The sequence below is a fragment of the Scyliorhinus canicula genome, chromosome 9, assembly GCF_902713615.1.
Source record: "Scyliorhinus canicula chromosome 9, sScyCan1.1, whole genome shotgun sequence".
Taxonomy (NCBI): Eukaryota; Metazoa; Chordata; class Chondrichthyes; order Carcharhiniformes; family Scyliorhinidae; genus Scyliorhinus; species Scyliorhinus canicula.
This window is the reverse complement of record NC_052154.1, coordinates 97,681,736-97,707,651: the sequence shown is the minus strand read 5'-3', so window position 1 is coordinate 97,707,651 and position 25,916 is coordinate 97,681,736. Positions and strand designations below refer to the sequence as shown.

General features: G+C 48.0%; 1 protein-coding gene across 2 annotated transcripts in view; it reads left to right on the top strand.

The window, feature by feature from the left end:
* Positions 1-25,916, top strand: part of LOC119971566 (myosin-binding protein C, cardiac-type-like) — a 226,833-nt gene that overhangs the window by 8,838 nt on the left and 192,079 nt on the right. Inside the window, exon 3 of one of the 2 annotated variants that reach the window (XM_038807309.1) lies at positions 10,248-10,313. The exons of the other annotated variant lie outside the window; for it this stretch is intronic. Coding sequence (XP_038663237.1) covers positions 10,248-10,313 — 66 coding nt within the window. The remainder of the gene's footprint in view (positions 1-10,247; positions 10,314-25,916) is intronic. 2 annotated transcript variants of the gene reach the window in all.

The window sequence follows — 25,916 nt, the reverse complement described above, 5'->3', positions numbered from 1 at the left end:
ATGATCTGCATGCGCAAAACCAATGGAGACCTCAGGATCTGTATTGATCCAAAAGACTGGAATGCCAACATTCAGGTCTTTTGGGAACGCTACCAAATCCGCAAGAGGGAAGAAATCACTTCTGAAATGGATAATGCCAAGCTATTCACAAAGCTAGACTCATCCAGAGGCTTTGGCAGCTCAAGCTGGACATTTCCAGGTGTAAGCTATGCACATTTAACATGCCTTTCGGGAGGCACTGTTTTAATTGGCTACCATTTGGTATCATATCGGCTTCAGATATCATAGATCATAGAATTTACAGTGCAGAAGAAGGCCATTCGGCCCATCGAGTCTGCACCGGCTCTTGGAAAGAGCACCCTACCCAAGATCAACACTTCCACCCTATCCCCAAAACCAAGTAACCCCACCCAACACTAAGATATATTCCATAGAGCCATGGAAACTTTTATCGAGGGGATTCCAGGGGTACAAGTCTACGTGGATGACATCATCATCAACACCCCAGAACAGCTTCTGGACCGGCTCAGGAAAGTGTTTGACAGAGTTCAGCACTATGGTCTCAAATTGAATCGTGACAATTGTCAGTTTGGCATCCACAGGTTAAAAATGAAATGAAAATCGCTTATTGTCACGAGTAGGCTTCAAATGAAGTTACTGTGAAAAGCCCCTCGTCGCCACATTCCGGCGCCTGTTCGAGGAGGCTGGTACGGGAATTGAACCGTGTGCTAGCCTGCCTTGGTCTGATTTCAAAGCCAACCATTTAGCCCTGTGATAAACCAGCCCCTTGCTAAACCAGCCCCTGGTTTCCGGCGACTTAATTTTTTAAAAAATATTTCCTTCTTCTCCTTTTTTCAATTTTATCCCAAATTTACACCCACCAACAATAAACAATAATCAGTAACAAATATGTCAATCCCCATATCAATAACAACGATCCCATCCTCCCACCAAACCCCAAACATTAGTCCGCATGTTTACATAAACAAATGACAAAAAGGAATCAGGAATCACCCATAGTCACCCTTAATACACACAGCCCCCTCCCCCCAATTCTCCCATCCCTCCCCCCAACTAATGTTCGATGTTATCCAGTTCTTGAAAGTGCATGATGAATAATGCCCATGACTTATAGAACCTCTCTGTCCTTCCCCTCAGTTCAAACTTAACCTTCTCAAGAGTCAAGAATTCCAACAGATCCCCCCGCCACACCAGGGCACAGGGTGGAGAGGCTGCTCTCCACCCCATCAAGATCCGCCTTCGGTCGATCAACGAGGCGAAGGCTACAACATCTGCCTCCGTTTCCAACCCTGGCTGGTCCAACACCCCGAATATGGCCTGGGTCCAGTTTCACTTCAGAGATTACCCTAAAAACCTCCTTCCAGTAATCCTCTAGCTTTGGACAGGACCAAAACATATGAACGTGGTTAGCCGCCCCCCCCCCCCCCCCCCCCCCCACCCCACCCCGCCACAACGTTCACACACATCTTCTACTCCTTCAAAGAATCGGCTCATCCTCGCCCTCGTGAGGTGTGCTCTGTATACCACCTTCAGCTGCATCAGCCCCAACCTCGTGCACGAGGTGGAGGCATTCACTCTCCGGAGCACCTCACACCAGCCCCCCTCCTCTGTGACCTCTCCCAGCTCTTCCTTCCACTTTGCTTTGATCCCTTCCAGTGGTGACTTCTCCTCTTCCAAAATAGCTCCGTAAACTGCTGACACTACCCAGGGGCTGGTTTAGCTCACTCGGCTAAATCGCTGGCTTTTAAAGCAGACCAAGCAGGCCAGCAGCACGGTTTGATTTCCCATACCAGCCTCCCCGGACAGGCGCCGGAATGTGACGACTAGGGGCTTTTCACAGTAACTTCATTTGAAGCCTACTCGTGACAATAAGCGATTTTCATTTCATTTTCATTTCATTCTCCAGTCTCTCTGTCGTCAGCACCTCCTCCAGCAATGTGGAGCTCCACCGGGAAGCTCTGTATCTCCTTTCTGGCAAAATCTCGAACCTGCATGTATCTAAACATTTCCCCCTGCTCCAGCCTATACTTCGCTTCCAGCTCCTTCAATCCTGCAAACCGACCCCTAAGAAACAAATCTTTTAGCGTCTTAATCCCCTTCTCCTCTCATTTCTGAAAATTTCCATCCCACTCCCTGGCTCAAATCTGTGGTTCCCCCGAATCGACATTTCTCTTGACCCTGCCCCCAACCTGAAGTGTTGGTGAAACTGCCTCCAAATTCTCAACGAAGCTATTATTACCGGACTCCCTGAGTACTTCCCCGGGGCCATCGGGAGCGACGCTGCTGCTTTCAATCCCGATCCCATGCACAAACTCTTCTCCATTCTGGGAATCAACCCCTCTGACCCAGCCCTGCACCTTCTCCACATTCGCCGCCCAGTAGTAATACATCAGGTTCGGAAGACCCAAACCCCCTGCCTGCCTTCCCCTCTGTAGCAGCACCTTTCTAACTCTGGCCACCTTCCCTCCCCATATGAACAACATAATCCTTGCCTCAATCTCTCTGAAAAAAGCCTTCGGCAGGAAAATCGGCAGGCATTGAAAAATAAACCGAAATCGTGGCAACACGTTCATTTTAACCGCCTGTACCCGACCCGCCAGTGACAGAGGGAGACCATCCCACCATGCCAGCCTCCACCCCTGCCCCCACCTCCGGCCGAGACACTACAAAATACTCACTCTTGTCGAGATTTAGGCAGCACGGTAGCATAGTGGTTAGCACAATTGCTTCACAGCTCCAGGGTCCCAGGTTCGATTCCGGCTTGGGTCACTGTCTGTGCGGAGTCTGAACATCCTTCCCGTGTGTGCATGGGTTTCCTCCGGGTGCTCCGGTTTCCTCCCACAGTCCAGCACCATATCCACCCAATGTGGAACATGATCTGACACTGCAATTGCTGAGTATTCCGACCCCTTAATCCTGGGCGACTTAATATCACAAGAAGGAATTTGACCAGATTCAGACAAGATCAAGGCCGTTGGGGAAATGCTGGTTTCAACTGATCGGAAGGCGATTATGTGGAACCTTATAAAGAAAAATGTTGAATTTGAATGGACCACTGAACATGCAGTGGAGTGGCTGGACGTGAAGTCAGACCTGAGCACTGTTTCACGGCTCCACTATTAACGTTCTATGACTCCACAAGAGAGATGAAGATCTCCACTGATGCCAGCAAACAGGGGATTGGCGCAGTCCTCCTACAGAAGGATGACCATAAGATGTGGCAACCAATTGCTTATGCATCTCAATCAATGACTCCCATGGAGCAGAGATATGCGCAAATTGAAAAAGAGTGCCTTGGCCTCGTAATAGGCATTTCACAACTACATATATGGGCTACTGCACTTCACAGTCAAAACGGATCACAGGCTGTTGGTGAATATCATCAGAAAGAACCTCAATGAGATTTTGACTTGGTCTATACACCTGGGAAGGTCCTCGTTGGGGCGGATACCTTATCCAGAGCAACCACTGATGCTGAAACATCAAAACCCGAGATCGTCCAAATAGTGGAATCTCAAGCCTGTTTCTTTACCAAGATACTACCAGTGTCTGACCGCAAACTACATCTAATCAAAGTCGAAACTGAAAAGGATTTGATGCTTTAGAAGGTGAAGCAATACTTAAAAGAAGGATGACCCGCTGGATGTCAATCTGCCTTTCGAGGTATAAGAGATGATCTTTCTTCATAGATAAGTTTCCTGCTCAAGGGAGATAAGATGGTGATTTCTGCCAGGCTACGTGAAGGGATTCTGCAGCAGATTCACGAGGGTCATCAGGACATCAAAGTGTCAAAGAAGAGCCAGACAGTGGGTATATTGGCGGGAGTCAATAGAGACATTGATCAGTATGTACAACAATGCACAATCTGCCAGATGCATCAGCCCGTACAGAGCAAAGAAAGCATGAAAGACATGAAAATCGTCACCAGTCCATGGAATAGAGTGGCCATGGATTTGTTTTATTTCCAAGGTTGGGACTATTTGCTGGTAATAGACTATTACTCCAACTATCTAGATGTGATGATGCTGAATGATTCGACAGCCATATCTGTTATAAAGGCAACAAAATGAATTTTTGCACATCATGGGATACCTCTCAATGTTGTCTCTGCCAGTGGTCCATGTTTCCCAAGTTGGGAGTGGACTAATTTGCAGAGCAATATAACTTCAATCACATTACCTCAAGCTCATGTTATCCTCCGTCAAATGGCAAAGTAGAGAAAGGAGTAGGAATAATAAAGAAGTTGTTCCACAAATCGATTGATGATAATCAAGATCTATCGTTGGTGTTGTTGACGTACACCATCGTCAACTGGATTATCACCTGCTCAGATACTAATGGGTAGACGACTTCGCACCACATTACCTGAGATCACCATTCCAGATATGGATAGTAGAGATTTACATGAACGTATCACAGCAACGGAAAAGAAGCACAAAGTGGACTATGATAAATGAACCAAACCTCTGTCTGAACTTCAAGAAGGTGACTTCAAACAAATTCAGAATCCAGGAGGAGGATGGCACCACATTGCAACATTTCTGAAACAAGTATCACCAAGGTTATACTTAATCAAAGAAAAATTACAGCACAGGAACAGGCCCTTTGGCCCTCCAAGCCTGTGCCGATCCAGATCCTCTATATAAAACTGTCGCCTATTTTCTAAGGATCTGTATCTCTCTGCTCCCTGCCCATTCATGTATCTGTCTAGATACATCTTAAATGAAGCTATCGTGCCCGCCTCTACCACCTCCGCCAGCAATACGTTCCAGGCACCCACCACCCTCTGCGTAAAGAACTTTCAACGTACATCTCCCTTAAACATTTCCCCTTCCACCTTGAACTCGTGACCCCTAGTAATTGAGTCCCCCACTCTGGGGAAAAAGCTTCTTGCTAACCACCCTGTCTGTACCTCTCATGATTTTGTAGACCTCAATGAGGTCCCACCTCAACCTCCGTTTTTCAAATGAAAATAACCCTAATCTACTCAACCTTTCTTCATAGCTAGCACCCTCCATACCAGGCAACATCCTGGTGAACCTCCTCTGTACCTTCTACAAAGCATCCACATCCTTTTGCTAATGTTGTGACCAGAACTGCACGCAGTATTCCAAATGTGGCCAAGCCAAAGTCCTATACAACTGTAACATGACCTGCCGACTCTTGTACTCAATACCCCTTCTGATGAAGGAAAGCATGCCGTATGCCTTCTTGACCACTCTATCGACCTGTGCAGCCACCTTCAGGGTACAATGGACATGAACACCCAGATCTCTCTGTACATCAATTTTCCCCAGGACCCTTCCATTTACCGTATAGTTCGCTCTTGAATCAGATCTTCCAAAATGCATCACCTCGCATTTGCCCGGATTGAACTCCATCTGCCATTTCTCTGCCCAACTCTCCAATCTATCGATATTCTGCTGTATTCTCTGACAGTCCCCTTCACTATCTTTTACTCCACCAATCTTAGTGTCATCTGCAAACTTGCTAATCAGATCACCTATACCTTCCTCCAGATCATTTATGTATATCATAAACAACAGTGGTCCCAGCACGGATCCCTGTGGAACACCACTGGTCACAGTTCTCCATTTTGAGAAACTCCCTTCCACTACTACTCTCTGTCTCCTGTTGCCCAGCCAGTTCTTTATCCATCCAGCTAGTACACCCTGAACCCCATGAGACTTCACTTTCTCCATCAGCCTACCATGGGGAACCTTACTGACGTACCAGTATATGACATCTACAGCCCTTCCCTCATCAATCAACTTTGTCACTTCCTCAAAGAATTCTATTAAGTTGGTAAGACATGAACTTCCCTGCACAAAACCATGCTGTCTATCACTAATAAGCCCATTTTCTTCCAAATGGGAATAAATCCTATCCCTCAGTATCTTCTCCAGCAGCTTCCCTATCACTGACGTCATGCTCACCGGTCTATAATTACCTGGATTATCCCTGCTACCCTTCTTAAACAAAGGGACAACATTAGCAACTCTCCAGTCCTTGGTACCTCACCCGTGTTCAAGGATGCTGCAAAGATATCAGTTAAGGCCCCAGCTATTTCCTCTCTCACTTCCCTCAGTAACCTGGGATAGATCCCATCCGGACCTGGGAACTTGTCCACCTTAATGCCTTTTAGAATACCCAACACATCCTCCCTCCTTACACCAACTTGACCTAGAGTAATCAAACATCTATCCCTAACCTCAACATCCGTCAAGTCCCTCTCCTCGGTGAATACCGATGCAAAGTACTCGTTAAGAATTTCACCCATTTTCTCTGACTCCACGCATAACTTTCATCCTTTGTCCTTGAGTGGGCCAACCCTTTCTTTAGTTACCCTCTTGCTCCTTATATATGAATAAAAGGCTTTGGGATTTTCCTTAACCCTGTTTGCTAAAGATATTTCATGACCCTTTTAGCCCTCTTGATTCCTCGTTTCAGATTGGTCCTACCTTCCCGATATTCTTCCAAAGCTTCCTCTTTCTTCAGTCGCCTAGATCTTATGTGTGCTTCCTTTTTCCTCTTAGATAGTCTCTCAATTTCACCTGTCATCCATGGTTCCCTAATCTTGCCATTTCTATCCCTCATTTTCACGGGGACATGTAAGTCCTGCACTCTAATCAATCTTTCTTTAAAAGCCTCCCACATATCAAATGTGGATTTACCTTCAAACAGCTGCTCCCAATCCACATTCCCAGCTCCTGCCGAATTTTGTTATACTTGGCCTTCCCCCAATTTAGTACTCTTCCTTTAGGACCACTCTCGTCCTTGTCCATGAGTATTCTAAAACTTACGGAATTGTGATCGCTATTCCCAAAGTAATCCCCGACTGAAACTTCAACCACCTGGCCGGGATCATTCCCCAATACCGGGTCCAGTATGGCCCCTTCCCGAGTTGGACTATTTACATACTACTCTAGAAAACCCTCCTGGATGCTTCTTACAAATTCTGCTCCATCTAGACCGCTGACACTAAGTGTATCCCAGTCAATGTTGGGAAAATTAAAATCTCCTATCACCACCACCCTGTTGCTCCTAAATCTTTCCATAATCTGTTTACATATTTGTACCTCTATCTGACGCTCGCTGTTGGGAGGTCTGTAGTACAGCCCCAACATTGTTACCGCACCCTTCCTATTCCTGAGCTCTGCCCATATCGCGTCACTGCTCGAGTCCTCCATAGTGCCCTCCTTAATCACAGCTGTGATATCCTCTCTGACCAGTAATGCAACTCCTCCACCCCTTTTACCTCCCTCTCTATCCCTCCTGAAGCATCTATACCCTGGGATATTCAGTTGCCAATCATGCCCTTCACTCAACTAAATCTCAGTAATAGCAATAACATCATATTCCCAGGTACTAATCCAAGCCCTAAATTCATCTGTCTTACCTACTGCACTTCTTGCATTAAAACAAATGCACCTCAGACCACCAATCCCTTTGCGTTCATCATCTGCTCCCTGCCTATTCTTCCCCTTAGTCACACTGATTTCATGATCTAGTTCCTTACAGGCTTTAGTTACTACCTCCTTACTGTCCACTAACCTCCTCATTTGGTTCCCATCCCCCTGCCACATTAGTGTAAACCCTCCCCAGCAGCGTTAGCAAAAGCACCCCCTAGGACATTGGTTCCAGTCCGGCCCAGGTGTAGACTGTCCAATTTGTAGTAGTCTCACCTCCCCCAGAACCGGTCCCAATGTCCCAAAAATCTGAACCCCTCCCTCCTGCACCATCTCTCAAGCCGCGTATTCATTCTGACTATTCCATCATATCTACCCTTGACTACCACGTGGCACTGGCAGCAATCCTGAGATTACTACCTCTGAGGTCCGACTTTTTAACTTGGCTCCTAACTCCATAAATTCTGCTTGTAGGACCTCATCCCGTTTTTTACCTATATCGTTGGTGCCTATATGCACCACGGCAACTGGCTGTACACCCTCCCCCTTCAGTATGTCCTGCAGCCGATCTGAGACATCCCTGACCCATGCACCTGGGAAGCAACATACCATTCGGGAGTCTCATTTTCAACCACAGAACCGCCTATCTACTCCCCTAACAATTGAATCCCCTATGACTATAGCCCTGCCAGTCTTTTTCACGCCCTTTTCCCACCCTTCTGTGCAGCAGAGCCAGCCACGGTGCCATGAGCCTGGCTATTACTGTCTTTCCCTGGTGCATCATCTCCCTCAACAGTATCCAAAACGGAATACCTGTTTTAGAGGGAGATGACCGCAGGGGACACCGACACTGCCTTCCTGCTCTTTCTCTGCCTTTTGGTCACCCATTCCCTGTCTCCCTCATCAATCCTAATCTGTGGTGTGACCAATTCGCTAAGCATGCAATCCACAACCTCCTCAGCATCACGGATGCTCCAAAGAGAGTCCACCGGAAGCTCCAGAGCTGTCATGTGGTCTCACAAGAGCTGCAGCTGGACACACTTCCCGCACATGAAGGAGCCAGGGACATCAGCCATGTCTCTGAGCTCCCACATTGAGCAAGAGGAGCATAACATGGGTCTGAGATCTCCTGCCATTTTTAATCTTAAGCTTAACTTAGTCCAACTATAATATTAAATAATAGATAAATGAAAAAGGAAAAAAAAAAAGAAAAATTGTTACCAATCACACGATTAAAAAAAAAATAGAGATAGAAAAACCTTACTTTATCAACACACCTCAGGGAAAAGAAAAACTACTTACAAGTCACCAGCCAATCACTTACCTGCAGGCTGTGACGTTACGGTTTAACTTCTTTCTACTTCTACCTGCACTCGAGTCTCCCTCTTGATCTTTATTCGGCTGGGATCCTTACAGTGATTGTTTTTTTTTGGTTAGAGGAGGAGGTAGGGAGGGAAACACTGAAGAAGTGTTTGGGGTTTAACTGTCACTTGACAACAGCTCCTCCACCAACAACCTTCTGGATACAGTGACCGCAATGCACTGATGCAAATTTTCCCCGCAACAGCCAATCAGCGGTTCTGCTCTGCTGCCCTCTGCTGGATGCTTGCCTTCACTTGAACTCGGAGGGTGTCTTGCTCAGGTACACCTTCTGGATACAGTGACCGCAATGCACTGATGCAAATTTTCCCCGCAACAGCCAATCAGTGGTTCCTCTCTGCTGTCCTGTGCTGGATGCTTGCCTTCACTTGAACACGGAAGAGGGTGTCTTGCTCAGGTGCACTTTCTGGATACAGTGACCGCAATGCACTGATGCAAATCTTCCCCACAACAGCCAATCAGCAGCTCCACTCTGCTGCCCTGTGCTGGTTGCTTGCCTTCACTTGAACACTGGAGAGGGTGTCTTGCTCAGGTACACCTTCTGGATACAGTGACTGCAATGCACTGATGCACATTTTCCCCGGAACAGCCAATCAGCAGCTCTGCTCTGCTGCCCTCTGCTGGGTGCGTCCCTTCACTTGAAAACTGAGGGTGTCTTGCTCCGGTACACCTTCTGGATACAGTGACCACAATGCACTGATGCAAATCTACCCCGCAACAGCCAATCTGCAGCTCCGCTCTGCTGCCCTCTGCAGGGTGCTTGCCTTCACTTGAACAAGGAGGGTGTCTTGCTCAGGTACACCTTCTGGATACAGTGACCACAATGCACTGATGCAAATCTTCCCTGCAACAGCCAATCAGCGGCTCCGCTCTGCTGCCTCTGCTGGATCAAAACAGTAAGAAGTCTTACAACACCAGGTTAAAGTCCAACAGGTTTGTTTCAAACACGAGCTTTCGGAGCACTGCTCCTTCCTCAGGTGTTCACCACAAAGAAAGGGGGATGTGGTATTATCATAACTGCAAGGGTTAATGAAATGTCGAGAGTAGCCTCTCGAGAGCGATCCAGTTACACCTATATAAGGCAGTGATGCTAAGCCTTGTGGGAGAATGTGTGCAGGAGTTAGCTGGAGAGAGAGAGTCTAAAGTACAGATAATGTAAGTGAGAGCAGATCATAGTTTATATCAGTGTTAAGATTAGCTGTAGATGAGTGTAGTTTAAATGCTATTAAAGACCTGTGTATTCCTCAGGAATACGTGTTGAATCCAAATTAATCGTGTTCATAAATTTACAGCTTTGTTTAAGTTAAAGCTATTTTGTGGTTTCTGTGAACACTGCACCAATCATCCTGAAATAAGCAAGACAAAGAACACCACAGGGTTGACCTCCCCCTCATATACAGTCCGGAAAAAGGTTTTAACTGTTTTGTACCTTCACAGAAAAAGGGGACGATCCAGCAACTCCAAATGAAGCAGAAGTGAGGGTGACCACAAACGCAGGGACAGGTGAGAGTGGGGTGGGGTGGAGGGGGGGCATGGTGGGAGTGGGGGATGGTGAGGGAATGGGGAAGGAGGGAAGGGGAACAGGAGGGGGGGGAGATGGTGAGGTGACGGAGAGGCAATGGGAAGTGGGTTTGGGAGGGTGGAGGGTATGTGGAAAAGGAGAGGTGGGACAGATGGAAGGAGATGGGATGGGTGAGAGAGAGGAGGGTATGGAAGGGATGGGGAGGGGATGGGCTGAGGGGAAGGGGTAGTTACAGGGGAGGGAATGAGTAGGAAGGGCGAGAGTATGGGGAGGGGATAGATTTGGGCAGCATGGTAGCATTGTGGATAGCACAATCGCTTCACAGCTCCAGGGTCCCAGGTTCGATTCCAGCTTGGGCCACTATCTGTGCGGAGTCTGCACATCCTCCCCGTGTGTGCGTGGGTTTCCTCTGGGTGCTCCTGATTCCTCCCACAGTCCAATGATGTGCAGGTTAGGTGGATTGGCTGTGATAAATTCCCCTTAGTGTTGGGTGGGGTTGCTGGGTTATGGGGATAGGGTGAAGGTGCTAACCTTGGGTAGGGTGCTCTTTCCAAGAGCCGGTGCAGACTCGATGGGCCGAATGGCCTCCTTCTGCACTGTAAATTCTATGATATTATCAGGAGGAGGGGAGGAGGGAGCATGAAGAGGATGGGGAGGGTGAGGTTAAGGGGGAGGGTAACGTTTGGGTCTGGGAGGGATCAGGATTGAGTGACAGAGGTTATGGGGTGAGGGGGATGGGTAGGAATGTGGAGGGGCACCATGTACAGGAATGGTGCCTTGACTCAATGATCAGATTTTGGAAGTGTGTGTGAGTTTATAGCTGAGTGTGTAAAGGAATGTTTGTGAGAGTTTGTGTGAGTGTGTGTAAGGGTGTGTGTGAGTGCGCGTGTAAGGAGGTGTGTGGGTGTGTGTGAGTGCGTGTGTAAGTATATGTGTGTGAATGTGTGCAAGGGGGTGTGAGTCAGTGTGTGCATAAGGCAGTTTGTGTGATTTGTGAGTGTTGTAAGGGCATTTCTGTATGTTATGTATAATTGTGTGAGTGTGAGGGTGTGAGTTTATGAATTGTTTTGCAAGTGGGTGTGTGAATGAGGGTGTACCAAAATCTGTGTAAAGCTGTGTATGTGTATATATAAAAGGAATGTGAACAAATGTAGGGGAGGCTTTGGTGTAGTGGTATAGTCAACTGGACTTGTAATCCAGAGATTCACGATTATGATCTATGGACCCTGGTTCGAAGCCCACCACGGCATCTGGAATTAAAATTCTAATGATGACCTTGAAACCATCGTCGATTGTCGTAAAAACCCATCTGGTTCACTAATGTCCTTTAGGGAAGGAAATCTGCCATCCTTACCTGGTCTGGCCTACATGTGACTCCAGACCCACAGCAATGTGGTTGAATCTTAAATGCTCTCAAAACCGGCCGAGCAAACCACTCAGTTGTATTAAACTGTTACAGAAACACAAAAAAGGAATGGAACCGGACGGACCACCCGGCATCGAACCGGGGACCGGAAACGGCAACGGCAAACCCGGCCTTGACACTGCAAAGTCTAACATTTGGCTTGTGTCAAAGTTGGGAGAGCTGTCTCACAGACTAGTTCATCGCCTGACATATTCAGGTGAATATTCATACTCACATTCATATTCATACTCACAGAATCATACCTTACAGACATTGTCCCACCGACAGGACAGACCCAGCAGAGAATGATGGCGACACAGTAGTATACAGTTGGGAGTTCTCAACAGCGACTCTGGACCCCATAATGTCTTCAGGTCAAATATGGGCTGATTACCAAGTACTGGCCAGCATCAGCTGATGAATCAGCACTCCTCCGTGTTGAAGCGCTGAGGGTGGTAAGGGCACAGAATATGCTCTGGTGGCGGACTTCAATGTCCATCACCAAGAGTGGCTCGGTAGTACCACCACAGACCAAGCTGGCCGGGTCCTAAAGGACATTGCTGGTAGACTGGGACTGAAGCAACAACACAGGACTGCAGCAGGTGGTGAGGGAACCAACAAGAGGGAAAAACATACTTGACCTCATCCTCACCAATCTGCCTACCGCAGGTACATCTGTTCATGACATTATCGGTAGAAGTGACACCGCACAGTCCTTGTGGAGACAAAGTCCCATCTTCACATTAAGGCACTACCACCTTACTAAATGGACTGGGCATTCATGAGGCGCTGTGGACCATCAGCAGCAGCAGAATGTATTCAATCACAATCTGCAACCACATGGCCCGGCATATCCCCCACTCTACCATTACCATCAAGCCAGGGGATCAACCCGGGTTCAATGAAGAGTATAGGAGCTAGGAGCAACATCAGAAATACCCAAAAATGAGGTGTCAACTTGGTGAAGCAACAACACAGGACTACTTGTGTGCCAAACAGCATAAGTAGCAAGTAATAGACAGAGCTCAGCGGTTCCACAACCAATGCGTCAAATGTAAACTCTGCGGTCCTGCCACATCCAACCATGAATGGTGGTGGAGGCTCCGCAAATATTTCCATCCTCAATGATGGAGGAGCCCAGCAAATCTGTGCAAAAGACAAAACTGAGGCATTTGTAACCATCTTCAGCCAGAAGTGCCGAGTGGATGATCCATCTCGGTCCCCGGTTCGATGCCGGGTGGTTCCATCCCTTTTCTGTGTTTCTGTAACAGTTGAATACAACTGAGTGGTTTGCTCGGCCATTTCAGAGGTCCCCAATATCACAGATGTCAGTCTATAGCCAACATGATTCACTTCACATGATACCAGGAAATGGCTGAAGGCACTGGATACTGCAAAGGCTTTGGGCCCTGACAATATTCTGGCTATTGTACTGAAGACTTGTGCTCCAGAACTTGCCGCACCCCTAGCCAAGCTGTTCCAGTACAGCTACAACACTGGCATCTACCCAGCAATGTGGGAAATTGCCCAGGTGTGTCCTGTACACAAGAAAGAAGACAAATCCAATCCAGCCAATTACTGCCCCATCAGTCTACTCTTCATCATCAGCAAAGTGATGGAAGGGCTCATCAACAGTGCTATCAAGCAGCACTTACTCAGCAATAACCTGCTCACAAACACTCAGTTTGGGTTCAACCAGGGTCACTCAGCTCCTGATCTCATCACAGCCTTAGTTTAAACATGGACAAAAGAGGTGAAAGTTTATGGAAGGATGCATCAACAGTGCTATCAAGCAGCACTTACTCAGCAATAACCTGCTCACAAACACTCAGTTTGGGTTCCACCAGGGTCACTCCGCTCCTGACCTCATGACAGCCTTGGTTCAAACATGGACAAAAGAGGTGAGTTGAGAGTGACTGCCCTTGACATCAAGGCAGCATTTGGCCGAGTATGGCATCAAGGAGCCCTGGCTAAACTAGAGTTAATGGAATCAGGGGGAAAACTCTCTGCTGGTTGAAGTCATACCTGGTACAAAGGAAGATGGTTGCGGTGGTTGGATGTCAGTCATCTCAGCTCCAGGACATCACTGCAGGAGTTTCTCAGGGTAGTGTTCCAAGGCCCAACCGTTTACAGCTGCTTCATCAATGACCCGCCTTCCATCATAAGGTCAGAAGTCGGGATGTTTGCGGATGACTGCACAATGTTCAGCCCCATTCACAACTCCTCAGATAATGAAGCAGTCCCATGTCCAAATGCAGCAAGACCTGGACAATATCCAGGACTTGTGCTGACAAGTGTCAAGTTACATTCCCACCACAGAAGTGTCAGGCAATGGCCATCTCCTACAAGAAAGGATCTAACCATCGCCCCTTGATATTCAATGGAATTACCATCGCTGAAGCCCCCGCAATTAACTTACTGGGGTTACCATTGACCAGAAACCGAACTGGACTCGCCATATTAATACTGTTGCTACCACGGCAAGTCAAAGGCTAGGAATCCTACGGTGAGTAACTCACATCTTGATCCCCCAAAGCCTGTCGACCATCTTCAAGGCACAAGTCAGGAGTGTAATGGAATACTCCCCCACTTGCCTGGATGAGTGCAGCTCCAACAACACTCAAGAAGCTCAAACCATCCAGGAAAATGCAGCCCGCTTGATTACTCCCCCTTGCACAGATATTCAAACCCTCCACTACCGGCGAACAGTAGCAGCCGTGTGTACCATCTACAAGATGCACTGCAGCAACTCACCAAGATTCCTTAGACAGCACCTTCCAAACCCATGACCACTACCATCTAGAAGGACAAGAGCAGCCGACACTTGGGAACCCCACCACCTGGAGGTTCCCCTCCAAGTCACTCACCACCCTGACTTGGAAATATATCGCCATTCCTTCACTGTCACTGGGGCAACATCCTGGAACTCACTCCCTAACAACACAATGGGTATACTAAATAAATAAAGAATGAATAAATAAATAAAGGAGTGTATGAGAGTGTGAGTGAAAGTGTAAAGGAGTGTGTGTGAAGGCTGGATTCTTCCGCCCTGTTTGCTGCGAGAATGCCACGGCAAGATGCCGACATTGGAGAAATCCATTGAACCTGTGAGTTTAAGGGAGTGTGTGAGTGAGAATGTGGGAGGTATTCTCTCAGCCCGGGGCCAGGCCGGAGAATCCCCGCGACCAGCACGAATCGCACCATGCTGCCCCGACGCTGGCTGTGGGGAATCGTAGCCATGGGTGCCGGCATGGTAGGTGCGCCGCCGGTCGAGGGCAACTCTACGCAGTTGACCCGCCATTTCTCGGTCGAGAATCGGGGGCGGAACGGCCTTCGTGAAAACTCCAAGCCCTGCCGGCGCCGTCCACACCTGCTCCCAGCCGGCGGGAACTCGGCGTGGATGGGTCCGGGGACGGCCTGTGGGGGCGGGGGGGGGGGGGGGGGGGGGGGGGGGGTGGAGGGGTTCCGACCCCAGAGGCGGGTGGGGCCTCTGATGTGGCCTGGCCTGCGATCGGGGCCCACCGATCGGCGGGCCGGACTCGCTGGCTGGGGGCCCCTGTAGTCCTGCACCATGTTGTGTTGGGGCCGACGTGTTGAAGGTAGGCACTGCGCATGTGCGCGTTGGCACTGGTGCCACTGCGCATGTGCGGATCCCGTGGCGCCCTGTTTGTGCCAGTATCAGCAGGTGGAGCGGCGTGAACTGCTCCAGTGCCATGCTGGCCCCTTTTGCGGGCCAGTATTAGTTGTGGGGTCGGCCCGTTCACACCGTCGTAAAACGCGACGGCGTTTACAACGGAGTGGACACTGCCGCGGGATTCGAGAATTCACCCCATGTGTCTGTATAGGATCTGTGCGAGTACGAGTGACTGTATATGGGAGTGAGTGAGTGAATGTGTACAGGAGTGAGTGTGAGTGGTAATGGAGTGTGTGTGAGTGTGAGTGGTAATGGAGTGTGAGTGAGTGTGAGTGGTAATGGAGTGCGTGTGAGTGTGAGTGGTAATGGAGTGTGTGTGAGTTTGTGTGGTAATGGAGTGTGTGTGAGTTTGTGTGGTAATGGAGTGTGTGTGAGTGTGAATGGTAATGAAGTGCGTGTGAGAGTGAGTGGTAATGGAGTGTGTGTGTGACTGTGAGTGATAATGGAGTGTGTGAGTGGGAGTGGTAATGGAGTGTGTGAGTGTGAGTGGTAATGAAGTGTGTGTGTGACTGTGAGTGATAATGGAGTGTGTGAGTGTGAGTGGTAATGGAGTGTGTGTGAGTGTGAGTGGTAATGGAGTGCGAGTGAGTGTGAGTGGTAATGGAGTGCGTGTGAGTGTGAGTGGTAATGGAGTGTGTGTGAGTGTGAGTGGTAATGGAGTGTGAGTGAGTGTGAGTGGTAATGGAGTGTGTGTGAGTGTGAGTGGTAATGGAGTGTGAGTGGTAATGGAGTGCGTGTGAGTGGTAATGGAGTGTGAGTGAGTGTGAGTGGTAATGGAGTGTGTGTGAGTGTGAGTGGTAATGGAGTGTGAGTGAGTGTGAGTGGTAATGGAGTGTGTGTGAGTGTGAGTGGTAATGGAGTGTGAGTGAGTGTGAGTGGTAATGGAGTGCGTGTGAGTGTGAGTGGTAATGGAGTGCGTGTGAGTGTGAGTGGTAATGGAGTGTGTGTGAGTGTGAGTGGTAATGGAGTGTGTGTGAGTGTGAGTGGTAATGGAGTGTGTGTGAGTGTGAGTGGTAATGGAGTGTGTGTGAGTGTGAGTGGTAATGAAGTGTGTGTGTGAGTGTGAGTGGTAATGGAGTGTGTGTGAGTGTGTGTGGTAATGGAGTGTGTGTGAGTGTGAATGGTAATGAAGTGTGTGTGAGTGTGAGTGGTAATGGAGTGTGTGTGTGACTGTGAGTGATAATGGAGTGTGTGAGTGTGAGTGGTAATGGAGTTTGTGTGAGTGGTAATGGAGTGTGTGTGAGTGGTAATGGAGTGTGTGAGTGTGAGTGGTAATGGAGTGTGTGTGAGTGCGAGTGGTAATGGAGTTTGTGTGAGTGTGAGTGGTAATGGAGTGTGTGTGAGTGTGAGTGGTAATTGAGTGAGTGTGAGTGGTAATGAAGTGTGTGTGAGTGGTAATGAAGTGTGGGTGTGTGAGTGTGAGTGGTAATGGAGTGTGTGTGAGTGTGAGTGGTAATGAAGTGTGTGTGTGAGTGTGAGTGGTGATGGAGTGTGTGTGAGTGGTAATGGAGTGTGTGTGAGTGTGAGTGGTAATGGAGTGTGAGTGTGAGTGGTGAGTGTGAGTGATAATTGAGTGTGAGTGATGATTGAGTGTGAGTGATAATTGAGTGTGAGTGATAATTGAGTGTGAGTGATAATTGAGTGTGAGTGATAATTGAGTGTGAGTGATAATGAAGTGCGTGTGAGTGTGGCTGGCAATGGAGTGTGTGTGAGTGAGACTGGCAATGGAGTGTGTGTGAGTGAGACTGGCAATGGAGTGTGTGTGAGTGAGACTGGCAATGGAGTGTGAGTGTGTGTGAGTGGTAATGGAGTGTGTGTGAGTGGTAATGGAGTGTGTGTGAGTGTGGCTGGCAATGGAGTGTGTGTGAGTGAGACTGGCAATGGAGTGTGTGTGAGTGAGACTGGCAATGGAGTGTGTGTGAGTGAGACTGGCAATGGAGTGTGAGTGTGTGTGAGTGGTAATGGAGTGTGTGTGAGTGGTAATGGAGTGTGTGTGAGTGGTAATGGAGTGTGTGTGAGTGGTAATGGAGTGTGTGTGAGTGGTAATGGAGTGTGTGTGAGTGTGAGCGGTAATTGAGTGTGAGTGACAATGGAGTGTGTGTGAGTTGTAATGGAGTGTGAGTGAGTGTGAGTGATAATGGAGTGTGTCTGAGTGTGAGTGGTAATGGAGTGTGAGTGAGTGTGAATGATAATGGAGTGTGAGTGAGTGTGAGTGGTAATGGAGTGTGAGTGAGTGTGAATGATAATGGAGTGTGTCTGAGTGTGAGTGGTAATGGAGTGTGAGTGAGTGTGAGTGGTAATGGAGTGTGAGTGAGTGTGAGTGGTAATGGAGTGTGACTGAGTGTGAGTGGTAATGGAGTGTGTGTGAGTGGTAATGGAGTGTGTGTGAGTGTGAGTGGTAATGGAGTGTGTGTGTGGTAATGGAGTGTGAGTGAGTGTGTGTGGTAATGGAGTGTGTGTGAGTGTGAGTGGTAATGTAGTGTGTGTGAGTGGTAATGGAGTGTGTGTGTGACTGTGAGTGATAATGGAGTGTGTGAGTGTGAGTGGTAATGGAGTGTGTGAGTGTGAGTGGTAATGGAGTGTGTGTGAGTGGTAATGGAGTTTGTGTGAGTGTGAGTGGTAATGGAGTGTGAGTGAGTGTGAGTGGTAATGGAGTGTGAGTGAGTGTGAGTGGTAATGGAGTGTGTGTGAGTGGTAATGGAGTATGTGTGTGGTAATGGAGTGTGAGTGGTAATGGAGTGTGAGTGGTAATGGAGTGTGAGTGGTAATGGAGTGTGAGTGGTAATGGAGTGTGAGTGAGTGTGTGTGGTAATGGAGTGTGTGTGAGTGTATGTGGTAATGGAGTGTGTGTGAGTGTGTGTGGTAATGGAGTGTGAGTGAGTGTGAGTGGTAATGGAGTGTGTGTGAGTGGTAATGGAGTGTGAGTGAGTGTGTGTGGTAATGGAGTGTGTGTGAGTGTGAGTGGTAATGGAGTGTGTGTGAGTGTGAGTGGTAATGGAGTGTGTGTGAGTGGTAATGGAGTGTGACTGAGTGTGTGTGGTATTGGAGTGTGTGTGAGTGTGTGTGGTAATGGAGTGTGAGTGAGTGAGTTGTAATGGAGTGTGTGTGAGTGGTAATGGAGTGTGAGTGAGTGTGTGTGGTAATGGAGTGTGTGTGAGTGGTAATGTAGTGTGTGAGTGTAAGTGGTAATGGAGTGTGAGTGAGTGTGAGTGGTAATGGAGTGTGTGTGAGTGGTAATGGAGTGTGAGTGAGTGGTAATGGAGGGTGTGTGAGTGGTAATGGAGTGTGTGTGAGTGGTAATTGAGTGTGAGTGATAATGGAGTGTGTGTGAGTGTGAGTTGTAATGGAGTGTGAGTGAGTGTGAGTGATAATGGAACGTGTCTGAGTGTGAGTGGTAATGGGGTGTGAGTGAGTGTGAATGATAATGGAGTGTGAGTGAGTGTGAGTGGTAATGGAGTGTGAGTGAGTGTGAATGATAATGGAGTGTGAGTGAGTGTGAGTGGTAATGGAGTGTGAGTGAGTGTGAATGATAATGGAGTGTGTCTGAGTGTGAGTGGTAATGGAGTGTGAGTGAGTGTGAGTGGTAATGGAGTGTGAGTGAGTGTGAGTGGTAATGGAGTGTGTGTGAGTGGTAATGGAGTGTGTGTGAGTGTGAGTGGTAATGGAGTGTGTGTGTGGTAATGGAGTGTGAGTGGTAATGGAGTGTGAGTGGTAATGGAGTGTGAGTGGTAATGGAGTGTGAGTGAGTGTGTGTGGTAATGGAGTGTGTGAGAGTGTGAGTGGTAATGGAGTGTGTGTGAGTGGTAATGGAGTGTGTGTGTGACTGTGAGTGATAATGGAGTGTGTGTGTGACTGTGAGTGATAATGGAGTGTGTGAGTGTGAGTGGTAATGGAGTGTGTGAGTGTGAGTGGTAATGGAGTGTGTGAGTGTGAGTGGTAATGGAGTGTGTGTGAGTGGTAATGGAGTTTGTGTGAGTGTGAGTGGTAATGGAGTGTGAGTGAGTGTGAGTGGTAATGGAGTGTGTGTGAGTGGTAATGGAGTGTGTGTGTGGTAATGGAGTGTGTGTGGTAATGGAGTGTGAGTGGTAATGGAGTGTGAGTGGTAATGGAGTGTGAGTGGTAATGGAGTGTGAGTGGTAATGGAGTGTGAGTGAGTGTGTGTGGTAATGGAGTGTGTGTGAGTGTGTGTGGTAATGGAGTGTGTGTGAGTGTGTGTGGTAATGGAGTGTGAGTGAGTGTGTGTGGTAATGGAGTGTGAGTGAGTGTGAGTGGTAATGGAGTGTGTGTGAGTGGTAATGGAGTGTGAGTGAGTGTGTGTGGTAATGGAGTGTGTGTGAGTGTGAGTGGTAATGGAGTGTGTGTGAGTGTGAGTGGTAATGGAGTGTGTGTGAGTGGTAATGGAGTGTGAGTGAGTGTGTGTGGTAATGGAGTGTGTGTGAGTGTGTGTGGTAATGGAGTGTGTGTGAGTGTGTGTGGTAATGGAGTGTGAGTGAGTGAGTGGTAATGGAGTGTGTGTGAGTGGTAATGGAGTGTGAGTGAGTGTGTGTGGTAATGGAGTGTGTGTAAGTGTGAGTGGTAATGGAGTGTGTGAGTGTAAGTGGTAATGGAGTGTGAGTGAGTGTGAGTGGTAATGGAGTGTGTGTGAGTGGTAATGGAGTGTGAGTGAGTGGTAATGGAGTGTGTGTGAGTGGTAATGGAGTGTGTGTGAGTGTGAGCGGTAATTGAGTGTGAGTGATAATTGAGTGTGTGTGAGTGTGAGTTGTAATGGAGTGTGAGTGAGTGTGAGTGATAATGGAATGTGTCTGAGTGTGAGTGGTAATGGAGTGTGAGTGAGTGTGAATGATAATGGAGTGTGAGTGAGTGTGACTGGTAATGGAGTGTGAGTGGTAATGGAGTGTGAGTGGTAATGGAGTGTGAGTGGTAATGGAGTGTGAGTGGTAATGGAGTGTGAGTGGTAATGGAGTGTGAGTGGTAATGGAGTGTGAGTGGTAATGGAGTGTGAGTGGTAATGGAGTGTGAGTGGTAATGGAGTGTGAGTGAGTGTGTGTGGTAATGGAGTGTGTGTGAGTGTATGTGGTAATGGAGTGTGTGTGAGTGTGTGTGGTAATGGAGTGTGAGTGAGTGTGAGTGGAAATGGAGTGTGTGTGAGTGGTAATGGAGTGTGAGTGAGTGTGTGGGTAATGGAGTGTGTGTGAGTGTGTGTGGGTAATGGAGTGTGTGTGAGTGTGAGTGGTAATGGAGTGTGTGTGAGTGGTAATGGAGTGTGAGTGAGTGTGTGTGGTAATGGAGTGTGTGTGAGTGCGAGTGGTAATGTAGTGTGTGAGTGTAAGTGGTAATGGAGTGTGAGTGAGTGTGAGAGGTAATGGAGTGTGTGTGAGTGGCAATGGGGTGTGAGTGAGTGGTAATGGAGTGTGTGTGAGTGGTAATGGAGTGTGTGTGAGTGTGAGCGGTAATTGAGTGTGAGTGATAATGGAGTGTGAGTGAGTGTGAGTGATAATGGAACGTGTCTGAGTGTGAGTGGTAATGGAGTGTGAGTGAGTGTGAATGATAATGGACTGTGAGTGAGTGTGAGTGGTAATGGAGTGTGAGTGAGTGTGAATGATAATGGAGTGTGAGTGAGTGTGAGTGGTAATGGAGTGTGACTGAGTGTGAGTGGTAATGGAGTGTGTGTGAGTGGTAATGGAGTGTGTGTGAGTGTGAGTGGTAATGGAGTGTGTGTGTGTAATGGAGTGTGAGTGTGAGTGGTAATGGAGTGTGAGTGAGTGTGAGTGGTAATGGAGTGTGTGTGTGTAATGGAGTGTGAGTGTGAGTGGTAATGGAGTGTGAGTGAGTGTGTGTGGTAATGGAGTGTGTGTGGGTGTGAGTGGTAATGGAGTGTGTGTGAGTGGTAATGGAGTGTGTGTGTGACTGTGAGTGATAATGGAGTGTGTGTGTGACTGTGAGTGATAATGGAGTGTGTGTGTGACTGTGAGTGATAATGGAGTGTGTGAGTGTGAGTGGTAATGGAGTGTGTGAGTGTGAGTGGTAATGGAGTTTGTGTGAGTGTGAGTGGTAATGGAGTTTGTGTGAGTGTGAGTGGTAATGGAGTGTGAGTGAGTGTGAGTGGTAATGGAGTGTGAGTGAGTGTGAGTGGTAATGGAGTGTGTGTGAGTGGTAATGGAGTGTGTGTGACTGGTAATGGAGTGTGTGTGTGGTAATGGAGTGTGAGTGGTAATGGAGTGTGAGTGTAATGGAGTGTGAGTGGTAATGGAGTGTGAGTGGTAATGGAGTGTGAGTGGTAATGGAGTGTGAGTGGTAATGGAGTGTGAGTGAGTGTGTGTGGTAATGGAGTGTGTGTGAGTGTGTGTGGTAATGGAGTGTGTGTGAGTGTGTGTGGTAATGGAGTGTGTGTGAGTGGTGAGTGGTAATGGAGTGTGTGTGAGTGGTAATGGAGTGTGAGTGAGTGTGTGTGTGGTAATGGAGTGTGTGTGAGTGTGAGTGGTAATGGAGTGTGTGTGAGTGTGAGTGGTAATGGAGTGTGTGTGAGTGGTAATGGAGTGTGAGTGAGTGTGTGTGGTAATGGAGTGTGTGTGAGTGGTAATGGAGTGTGTGTGAGTGTGTGTGGTAATGGAGTGTGAGTGAGTGAGTGGTAATGGAGTGTGTGTGAGTGGTAATGGAGTGTGAGTGAGTGTGCGTGGTAATGGAGTGTGTGTAAGTGTGAGTGGTAATGGAGTGTGTGAGTGTAAGTGGTAATGGAGTGTGAGTGAGTGTGAGTGGTAATGGAGTGTGTGTGAGTGGTAATGGAGTGTGAGTGAGTGGTAATGGAGTGTGTGTGAGTGGTAATGGAGTGTGTGTGAGTGTGAGCGGTAATTGAGTGTGAGTGATAATGGAGTGTGTGTGAGTGTGAGTTGTAATGGAGTGTGAGTGAGTGTGAGTGATAATGGAATGTGTCTGAGTGTGAGTGGTAATGGAGTGTCAGTGAGTGTGAATGATAATGGAGTGTGAGTGAGTGTGAGTGGTAATGGAGTGTGAGTGAGTGTGAGTGGTAATGGAGTGTGACTGAGTGTGAGTGGTAATGGAGTGTGTGTGAGTGGTAATGGAGTGTGTGTGAGTGTGAGTGGTAATAGAGTGTGTGTGTGGTAATGGAGTGTGAGTGAGTGTGTGTGGTAATGGAGTGTGAGTGTGAGTGGTAATTGAGTATGAGTGGTAATGGAGTGTGAGTGGTAATGGAGTGTGAGTGAGTGTGTGTGGTAATGGAGTGTGTGTGAGTGTGAGTGGTAATGGAGTGTGTGTGAGTGGTAATGGAGTGTGTGTGTGACTGTGAGTGATAATGGAGTGTGTGAGTGTGAGTGGTAATGGAGTGTGTGAGTGTGAGTGGTAATGGAGTTTGTGTGAGTGTGAGTGGTAATGGAGTGTGAGTGAGTGTGAGTGGTAATGGAGTGTGAGTGAGTGTGAGTGGTAATGGAGTGTGAGTGGTAATGGAGTGTGTGTGTGGTAATGGAGTGTGTGTGTGGTAATGGAGTGTGAGTGGTAATGGAGTGGGAGTGGTAATGGAGTGGGAGTGGTAATTGAGTGTGTGTGGTAATGGAGTGTGTGTGAGTGTCTGTGGTAATGGAGTGTGTGTGAGTGTGTGTGGTAATGGAGTGTGAGTGAGTGTGAGTGGTAATGGAGTGTGTGTGAGTGGTAATGGAGTGTGAGTGAGTGGTAATGGAGTGTGACTGAATGTGTGTGGTAATAGAGTGTGTGTGAGTGTGTGTGGTAATGGAGTGTGAGTGAGTGTGAGTGGTAATGGAGTGTGTGTGAGTGGGAATGGAGTGTGAGTGAGTGTGTGTGGTAATGGAGTGGTGTGAGTGTGAGTGGTAATGGAATGTGTGTGAGTGTGAGTGGTAATGGAGTGTGTGTGAGTGGGAATGGAGTGTGACTGAATGTGTGTGGTAATGGAGTGTGTGTGAGTGTGTGTGGTAATGGAGTGTGAGTGAGTGGTAATGGAGTGTGAGTGAGTGGTAATGGAGTGTGAGTGAGTGTGTGTGGTAATGGAGTGTGTGTGAGTGTGAGTGGTAATGGAGTGTGTGAGTGTAAGTGGTAATGGAGTGTGAGTGAGTGTGAGTGGTAATGGAGTGTGTGTAAGTGGTAATGGAGTGTGAGTGAGTGTGAGCGGTAATTGAGTGTGAGTGATAATGGAGTGTGTCTGAGTGTGAATGATAATGGAGTGTGAGTGAGTGTGAGTGGTAATGGAGTGTGAGTGAGTGTGAGTGGTAATGGAGTGTGAGTGAGTGTGAGTGGTAATGGAGTGTGAGTGAGTGTGAGTGGTAATGGAGTGTGTGTGAGTGGTAATGGAGTGTGTGTGAGTGTGAGTGGTAATGGAGTGTGTGTGTGGTAATGGGGTGTGAGTGAGTGTGTGTGGTAATGGAGTGTGAGTGTGAGTGGTAATGGAGTGTGTGTGAGTGGTAATGGAGTGTGTGTGAGTGGTAATGGAGTGTGTGTGAGTGGTAATGGAGTGTGTGTGAGTGTGAGCGGTAATTGAGTGTGAGTGACAATGGGAGTGTGTGTGAGTTGTCAATGGCGTGTGATGAGTGTGAGTGATATGGAGTGTGTGTTTGAGGTGGGGGTGATGTATGGAGTGTTGAGTGAGTGTGAATGATAATGGAGTGTGAGTGAGTGTGAGTGGTAATGGAGTGTGAGTGAGTGTGAATGATAATGGAGTGTGTCTGAGTGTGCTGGTAATGGAGTGTGAGTGAGTGTGAGTGGTAATGGAGGTGAGTGAGTGTGAGTGTAATGGAGTGTGACGTGTGAGTGGTAATGGAATGTGAGTGGTAAGTGGTAATGGAATGTGAGTGGTAATGGAATGGTGAGTGGTAATCCGAGTGTGAGTGGTAATGGAGTGTGAGTGCGTGTGAGTGGTAAGGAGTGTTTGTGAGTGGTAATGGAGTGTGTGTGTGTGTGAGTGGTAATGGGTGTGTGTGAGTGTGAGTGGTAATGGAGTGTGGGTGAGTGTGAGTGGTAATGGAGTGTGTGTGAGTGTGAGTGGTAATGGGTGGTGTGTGAGTGAGTGGTAATGGAGTGTGTGTGAGTGTGAGTGGTAATGAAGTGTGTGTGAGTGGTAATGGAGTGTGTGGAGTGTGAGTGGTAATGGAGTGTGAGTGGTAATGGAGTGTGAGTGGTAATGGAGTGTGTGTGAGTGTGACTGGTAATGAAGTGTGTGTGAGTGTGAGTGGTGATGGAGTGTGTGTGAGTGGTAATGGAGTGTGTGTAAGTGGTAATGGCGTGTGTTTGAGTGTGAGTGATAATTGAGTGTGAGTGATAATGGAGTGTGAGTGATAATGGAGTTTGAGTGAGTGTGTGAGATAATGGAGTGTGTGTGAGTGGTAATGAAGTGTGTGTGCGTGTGAGGGCATGGAGGTGTGTGTGAGTGTGACTGGCAATGGAGAGTGAGTGAGTGTGAGTGATAATGGAGTGTGTGTGAGTGGTAATGGAGTGTGAGTGAGTGTGAGTGGTAATGGAGCGTTTGTGAGTGGTAATGGGAGTGTGTGTGAGTGGTAATGGAGTGTGTGTGAGTGTGAGTGGTAATGGAGTGTGAGTGAGTGTGAGTGGTAATGGAGTGTATGTGCGTGTGAGTGGTAATGGAGTGTGAGTGGTAATGGAGTGTGAGTGGTAATGGAGTGTGAGTGTGAGCGGTAATTGAGTGTGAGCGGTAATTGAGTGTGAGCGGTAATTGAGTGTGAGCAATAATTGGGTGTGAACGGTAATGGAGTGTGTGTGAGTGTGAGTGGTAATGGAGTGTGAGTGGTAATGGAGTGTGAGTGGTAATGGAGTGTGAGTGGTAATGGAGTGTGAGTGGTAATGGAGTGTGAGTGGTAATGGAGTGTGTGAGTGTGAGTGGTAATGAAGATGAGTGAGTGTGAGTGGTAATGGAGTGCGTGTGAGTGTGAGTGGTAATGGAGTGTGAGGGTAATGGAGTGTGAGTGGTAATGAGTGTGAGTGAGTGTGAGTGGTAATGGAGTGTGTGTGAGTGTCAGTGGTAATGGAGTGTGTGTGAGTGTGAGTGGTAATGGAGTGTGTGTGAGTGTGAGTGGTAATGGAGTGTGTGAGCGTGGGTGGTAATGGAGTGTGAGCGAGTGTGAGTGGTAATGGAGTGTGTGTGAGTGTGAGTGGTAATGGAGTGTGTGTGAGTGTGAGTGGTAATGGAGTGTAAGTGGTAATGGAGTGTGAGTGGTAATGAAGTGTGAGTGAGTGTGAGTGGTAATGGAGTGTGTGTGAGTGAGTGGTAATGGAGTGTGAGTGGTAATGGAGTGTGAGTGGTAATGAAGTGTGAGTGAGTGTGAGTGGTAATGGAGTGTGTGTGAGTGGTAATGGAGTGTGTGTGAGTGGTAAGGGGTGTGTGTGTGAGTGTGAGTGGTAATGGAGTGTGTGTGAGTGTGAGTGGTAATGGAGTGGAGTGGTAATGGAGTGTGAGTGGTAATGGAGTGTGTGGAGTGAGTGGTTGGGGTGGTGGTAATGGAGTGTGTG